This window comes from Watersipora subatra, chromosome 8, assembly GCF_963576615.1.
Source record: "Watersipora subatra chromosome 8, tzWatSuba1.1, whole genome shotgun sequence".
Classification (NCBI taxonomy): Eukaryota; Metazoa; Bryozoa; class Gymnolaemata; order Cheilostomatida; family Watersiporidae; genus Watersipora; species Watersipora subatra.
In genome coordinates, this window is record NC_088715.1 from 53179620 (window position 1) to 53187476 (window position 7857).

Genomic DNA, 7857 nt, shown 5'->3' on the forward strand with positions numbered 1-7857 from the left:
ATGTACTCAACGTACTTGACGTACGCGACTTACACGATGTTTTTGACGCACTCGACATATTCCACGCACTCTACGCAGACTACGCACCCTAAGCACTCCACACACTCCACGCACATCACAAACTCCACGCACTCTACGTACTCTATGCACTCTACACACTCCATGCACTCTACGCACTCTACGCACTCTACACACTATACGCACCCTAAGCGCTTTAAGCGCTCTACACGCTCTACGCGCTCAACGCACTCTACGCACCTCACGCACTGTAAGCACTCTACCCACTCTACGCACCCTAAGCACTCTAAGCACTCTACGCACTCTACGCACTCTACGCACTCTACGCACTCTAAGCACTCTAAGCACTCTAAACACTCCAAGCACTATAAGCACTCTACGCACTCTACGCACTCCACGCACTCTAAGCACTCTAAGCACTCTACGCACCCCACGCACTGTAAGCATTCTAAGCATTTAACGCACCCTAAGCACTCTAAGCACTCTACTCACCCTAAGCACTCTAAGCACTCTAAGCACTCTAAACACTCCAAGCACTCTAAGCACTCTACGCACTCTACGCACTCCACGCACTCCACGCACTCTAAGCACTCTAAGCACTCTACGCACCCCACGCACTGTAAGCACTCTAAGCACTCTACACACCCTAAGCACTCTAAGCACTCTACGCAATCTACGCACTGTAAGCATTCTAAGCACTCTACGCACTCTAAGGGATCTAAGCGCTCCACGCCCTTCACGCACTTCAGGCGCTCCATGCGTTCCATGCACTCCACGTACTCTATGTAATCAATGTACTTTTATTCAATGCACCAAACAAACTATTAAAAATTATATATATCCTAGCATTTTGTTATTGGAGAATCACAAATTGCCGTCACACTAATTGAATAAGAGGTAAGGTTTTTGAAGGTAAACTTTATTAAAGAGATTAGTTCTCTCACCTAGTAATATGATTATTGCATAGAACTACTGCTACAAAGTAGTAAAGGATGTGACTTTAGTACTAGTTAGTAGAGATCATTTGAATGAATAACCTTTATTCGTTGTCAAGTTCGTTTGACAAAACAGGGTAGACGGAATACTTAGAATCCAAGACAAAATGAGCTATAAAAATGCCACTGACAATGTGTAGAACTTTATTCACACCAGCTGACCACTTAAAAAACACCCAACTATTATTGTTAGATAGTAACATTGGTACCCTAATGAACTTACATTTGTACAAAAACAAAAACCATTGCCAAATTGCGACACATGGAAAGTACAACACAACACATGATTCTTTAATTACTTTTTAAAGAAGAACTATGCTACTGGTTAAATATTGGCTAAAATTGAAATATGTTTTGAAGCGATTATAAGTTTAGGTAATTAACTTCAGCTGTGTTTTTTGCTCAACAACCATTTGTTATAACATACACATTTATACAAACTGTTGCAAAAAGAATGCTTATGCCTTTTTTCACGGTAATTTTAATAACATTTTCATGTGTAGCTGGTCATAAAGCTTATGCAATGGTCAGTCATAATAGTCTCTATAGATGTATGATGAACCTTAAATTACATTTTGACAACCAGCAGTTTATTAAAAGTAAACGGGTTAACTAGAAGTGCATTATTGTCAAAAAATAGCCGTATGCGCTAAATCAGTAACCACTTATTAATGTACATTTTTTATAAATTTGCTCAACAAAATGTTGATATCTCTCAGAAGTTTTAATAAATGAACCATCAATCAGTTTCAAAAGATTACCAGGGTGTTACTTTTTGTTTAAAATTTAGCTGAAAATTGAACCACCTGCTTATTTACCTTTCAGTCTCACCATGTTGCTTTGAGTAAAATTGTGTACCATCCATTCATGAAGCTTTGTCTACAGGAACCAATAATATGTACTAAAGTTCAACTCCAACCAGGTGCTGAGCTTACAACCATGAAGTAGTTATTATCTGATATTATTCAATTCTGAAGAATGTTAAATGATGTGAGTTTATCATTACATCAAGCAGGTAATATAAATATTTTATGAACTCATTTAACAATACCTATGCTTTGTATATTTGTTTCTGCATGGTTTTTATTGACCTATTGACCTATTGTACTTGAAACTGTATTAGAAGTTTTTTTCTTTTGTCTACATGTTTACTCATATAAAGGACTGTAAATCTGTTTTAATATATTGTTTTAATTGTATAATTGCTTAACAAAAAACATGACGTCAAAATTATACAACTAGATACATGTGAATTTGAATAAGAACTGAATTGTACAAAACCAAAAAAAGACATACTGGCAATCAATATTTAAAAAAACTCTTTAAAACTAACTTTTGAACCAGAGCTTGACTGATTGTAACCATAAAAATTTCAACACTAGACTATGTCTAAGTGAGTCTAGCTATTTGCTCATGACACATCGCTTGTAGCATAGTAGCTAATACGACTTCCTAAAACTGAAGAAACCTAAAATCATTAGAATAGGCGTCAATAGCTTCAAATATTGTACAGTATTTAATATTACAATAATCTCATTTAAAAATGATTTGTCATTTGTTTTTTAATCTTGTATATACATATAAAGTATTTTGCGTTAGACACAGTGTAGGAAAGTCAATCTGTAGAAACTAATGAACTGCAAAGATACTTTTTATTTTTGTGAGTTTATAGCTTACAACTAAATAAAAGTGACTTCAATTGTTTTTTAAGGCTGTCAAGATATTTACATTAAATATTTCCAAGACTGAGAGTTTGACCAGAGTGAAAATTCCTGCTTTGTTTAAAAATAAAGATTCTCATGAAAGCTCATTAATTATGGAAAACAATTTGGTTAATCCATCAAATATTTTGTGTACAAAGGTATTTATTTATAAAAGTGCATCTCTACATTATTATAGAATATTGATGTGTGTTAAAGAGCTATTTGAGTTGAGAATCTGGTTTTCTAGAGGTTACTTGTAAAGCAAAGGCGGTATTAACCAAACCCAAAATAATGTTTTTGGCAAAAAATCTTTTCAACGAATCATAATGCTTTCTTCTGCTTCCGTAAAATTTACCTAAATTTTAAAAAACTCGCTTAATCATCTAACAGAAACTATTATCTAAAACCTGAATGCCATCAGTCCAATTGAAATAAACCACTCAGCAAATTGCTGTGTCTCTTTCATCACAAAATATCTTTCAAATTTGCAACTAACTTTTAAGAATTGATTTGTGCACGTCTAAGCCTTCTTTTTAGTTTGTGGATACAGATAACCGAAATAGAACAAAAGAGATTAATATACTTTTTAATCAATGTACTCGATGTACTCAATGTACTCTATGTACTCAATGTACTCAATGTACTCAATGTACTCAATGTACTCAATGTACTCAATGCACTCAATGTACTCAATGTACTCGATGTACTCGATGTACTCGATGTACTCGATGCACTCGATGTACTCGATGTACTCGATGTACTCGATGCACTCGATGCACTCGATGCACTCGATGCACTCGATGTACTCGATGTACTCGATGTACTCGATGTACTCGATGTACTCGATGTACTCGATGTACTCGATGTACTCGATGTACTCGATGTACTCGATGTACTCGATGTACTCGATGTACTCGATGTACTCGATGTACTCGATGTACTCGATGTACTCGATGTACTCGATGTACTCGATGTACTCGATGTACTCGATGTACTCGATGTACTCGATGTACTCGATGTACTCGATGTACTCGATGTACTCGATGTACTCGATGTACTCGATGTACTCGATGTACTCGATGTACTCGATGTACTCGATGTACTCGATGTACTCGATGTACTCGATGTACTCGATGTACTCGATGTACTCGATGTACTCGATGTACTCGATGTACTCGATGTACTCGATGTACTCGATGTACTCGATGTACTCGAAGTACTCGAAGTACTCGAAGTACTCAATGTACTCAATGTACTGAATGCACTCCATATACTCAATATAGCCATGTACTTAATGCACACAATGTTTGCAATGTAGTCAATGTACTCGATGTACTCAATGTACTGAATGCACTCCATATACTCAATATAGCCATGTACTTAATGCACACAATGTTTGCAATGTAGTCAATGTACTCAATGCACTCAATGTACTCAATGTACTCAATGTACTTGATGTACTCAATGTACTCAAAGTACTCAATGTACTCAATGTACTCAATGTACTGAATGCACTCCATATACTCAATATAGCCATGTACTTAATGCACACAATGTTTGCAATGTACTCAATGTACTCAATGCACTCAATGTACTCAATGTACTCAATGTACTCAATGTACTCAATGTACTCAAAGTACTCAATGTACTCAATGTACTGAATGCACTCCATATACTCAATATAGCCATGTACTTAATGCACACAATGTTTGCAATGTAGTCAATGTACTCGATGTACTCAATGTACTCAATGTACTCAATGTACTCAATGTACTCAATGCACTCAATGTACTCAATGTACTCAATGTACTCAATGTACTCAATGTACTCAATGTACTCAATGTACTCAAAGTACTCAATGTACTCAATGTGCTGAATGCACTCCATATACTCAATATAGCCATGTACTTAATGCACACAATGTTTGCAATGTAGTCAATGTACGCGATGTACTCAACGTACTTGACGTGCGCGACTTACACGATGTTTTTGACGCACCCAACATATTCCACGCACTCCACGCACTCCACGCACGCTAAGCACTCTACGCACTCCACACACTCCACGCACTTCACACACTCCACGCACTCTACGTACTCTATGCACTCTACACACTCCATGCACTCTACGCACTCTACGCGCTCTACACGCTCTACGCGCTCCACGCACTCTACGCACCCCACGCACTGTAAGCACTCTACGCACCCCACGCACTGTAAGCACTCTACGCACTCTACGCACCCCACGCACTGTAAGCACTCTAAGCATTTAATGCACCCTAAGCACTCTAAGCACTCTAAGCATTCTATGCACCCTAAACACTGTACTGTATTCCACTGTACTGTATAGCACAGTATTCCAATCAATGTACTTTTATTCAATGCACCAAACAAACTATTAAAAATTATATATTTCCTAGCATTTTATTATTGGAGAATCACAAATTGCCGTCACACTAATTGAATAAGAGGTAAGGTTTTTGAAGGTAAACTTTATTAAAGAGATTAGTTCTCTCACCTAGTAATATGATTATTGCATAGAACTACTGCTACAAAGTAGTAAAGGATGTGACTTTAGTACTAGTTAGTAGAGATCATTTGAATGAATAACCTTTATTCGTTGTCAAGTTCGTTAGAAAAAACAGGGTAGACGGATTACTTAGAATCCAAGACAAAATGAGCTATGAAAATGCCACTGACAATGTGTAGAACTTTATTCACACCAGCTGACCACATAAAAAACACCCAACTATTATTGTTAGATAGTACATTGGTACCCTAATGAACTTACATTTGTACAAAAACAAAAACCATTGCCATATTGCGACACATGGAAAGTACAACACAACACATGATTCTTTAATTACTTTTTGAAGAAGAACTATGCTCCTGGTTAAATATTGGCTAAAATTGAAATATGTTTTTAAGCGATTATAAGTTTAGGTAATTAACTTCAGCTGTGTTTTTTGCTCAACAACCATTTGTTATAACATACGCATTTATACAAACTGTTGCAAAAAGAATGCTTATGCCTTTTTTCACGGTAATTTTAATAACATTTTCATGTGTAGCTGGTCATAAAGCTTATGCAATGGTCAGTCATAATAGTCTCTATAGATGTATGATGAACCTTAAATTACATTTTGACAACCAGCAGTTTATTAAAAGTAAACGGGTTAACTAGAAGTGCATTATTGTCAAAAAATAGCCGTATGAGCTAAATCAGTAACCACTTATTAATGTACATTTTTTTAAAATTTGCTCAACAAAATGTTGATATCTCTCAGAAGTTTTAATAAATGAACCATCAATCAGTTTCAAAAGATTACCAGGGTGTTACTTTTTGTTTAAAATTTAGCTGAAGATTGAACCACCTGCTTATTTACCTTTCAGTCTCACCATGTTGCTTTGAGTAAAATTGTGTACCATCCATTCTTTGACATCGATTGTCAATAACTAAAACTTTTGTTACTGTTTAAAAGTTTATTTCTTTGACTAAAATAGAGTAAAAAGCGCTTCAATTTTACAATGACTTGAAAAAATTGAACTTTTCTTGGCATATAGCATAAAAGATAAAAAAAATTTTTCACTAAAAGAAAGAGATAGATGAAGAAGAAAGAAGAGAATGATTGAAAGAATTCAAATAGGTAATGTAACTCAGGCATGCATTTCAGTATCACGTTAGCTACACAAATGCTAGTCACTCTCTAACACAGTTAGATCCATAGAGTTATCTCCCCCTAGAGTGATAACTGTGCCTTCAACAGCACAGGCGTTTCCGGTGCCAACAAGAAGCGTTTAAGCCACGCCTTTTTTTGTGCTCGTCAATCGTAGTGATTGACAGAACCATAACATCGGGCATGAGAATGATCATGAATTTCCACAGTTAAGATAGTAATTATTGCTCATATTAAAGAAATGATGATTATAGTTTATTACTCTAATATATGCTTATTATTTAAAGCAATTCAATACCTACATGCCTTGCAAAGTCACTGAATAGATAGTGTTAAGTGAGTGAGTTAATGTAATCAGTTACTCCAATGATATACAGCCCCCAAACATGGGGGCTGTATATCATTGGTTACTCATAGATAAGATAGATAGTCATACTGGGGTTGTATAACATTGGTGTGATGGGAAGCTAATCGACTGCCATCAACTGAAAGTATTGACATTGTATGGTGGTATAGTGATTCATTGACACCACAGTTCACAAACAGCCCTTGCATGTAATATTAGATTTCAATACATATCAATAAAATACATAGACTAGCTTGAAGCAAAGATGTCCACTAGTTAGTGGACATCTTTGCTTGATGTAAGCAAGCAAAAAGTTTGAAAGTGGCAAATATTGAGAGTGGCAAATGTTGTTATAGGCCTATGTTAAATAAAAATAAATTAGACTTAATTATACTAAATTATAATTATTCAGAAATAAAATAGACTTTTTTATTACTTTATTTGCTAAATAATTGTTTATTTTAATAATAGCTAAACAGATTATATTTAGCCATTACTTGCTATTTATTTCACATTTACATTTAAACACATTTGCAGTTTCATTTTTCTTCCTAATTCATTACAACAAAAAACTTTTTTCATGATATGAAGTTTAAAAATTGTAGTTGGTTGAAAAAGCTTGAAAAAATTTACAGTTGTTTTTATTTTCTCTCTTCTCTTCATTTATTTCAATTACACAAAACACTTCTCACGATTTGTAGTTTGAAAGTTAAAGTGGCAAATGTTGTTATATGTTAAATAAAAATAAATTATACTTAATTATACTGAATTATAATTATATAAAAATAAAATAGACTGTTTTGTTATTTTATTTATTTAATATTTTTTCATTGTAATTATAGCTAAACAGATTATATTTATTTACATAATTCATTTCCATATGATTTTCGTTTCCATACCATTTCCCTACTTCATTTCCATATTATTTCCATATTATTTCCGTTTCCATAACATATCCATAACATTTCTATTCACTTCCATATTATTTCCATTTCTATACCATTTCCATATTTCTAAAATAAAATTTCCATATGCATTTCCGTAAAATTATGGAAATATTTATGTTTATGGAAATGGATATGGAAAAGTAAACATTTCCATAATTATGTTTAGCGATCC

At 34.6% G+C, this 7857-nt stretch overlaps 1 protein-coding gene across 1 annotated transcript; it reads left to right on the forward strand.

Annotated features, from left to right (window-relative positions):
- On the forward strand, positions 1-4034 carry LOC137402727 (uncharacterized). Its single transcript, XM_068089232.1, has 2 exons — positions 1-794; positions 3254-4034. The coding sequence occupies exons 1-2, from the start codon at positions 1-3 to the stop codon at positions 4032-4034; spliced, it is 1575 nt and encodes a 524-aa protein (XP_067945333.1).
- The last annotated feature ends 3823 nt before the right edge of the window (positions 4035-7857 follow it).

Excerpts from the sequence above, each read along its gene's own strand:
- LOC137402727 (XM_068089232.1), top strand. The coding sequence starts at position 1 with ATGTACTCAACGTACTTGACGTACGCGACTTACACGATGTTTTTGACG. Across the intron at positions 795-3,253 it reads ATGCGTTCCATGCACTCCAC|TTTGTGGATACAGATAACCG; the intron begins GTACTCTATGTA and ends CCTTCTTTTTAG.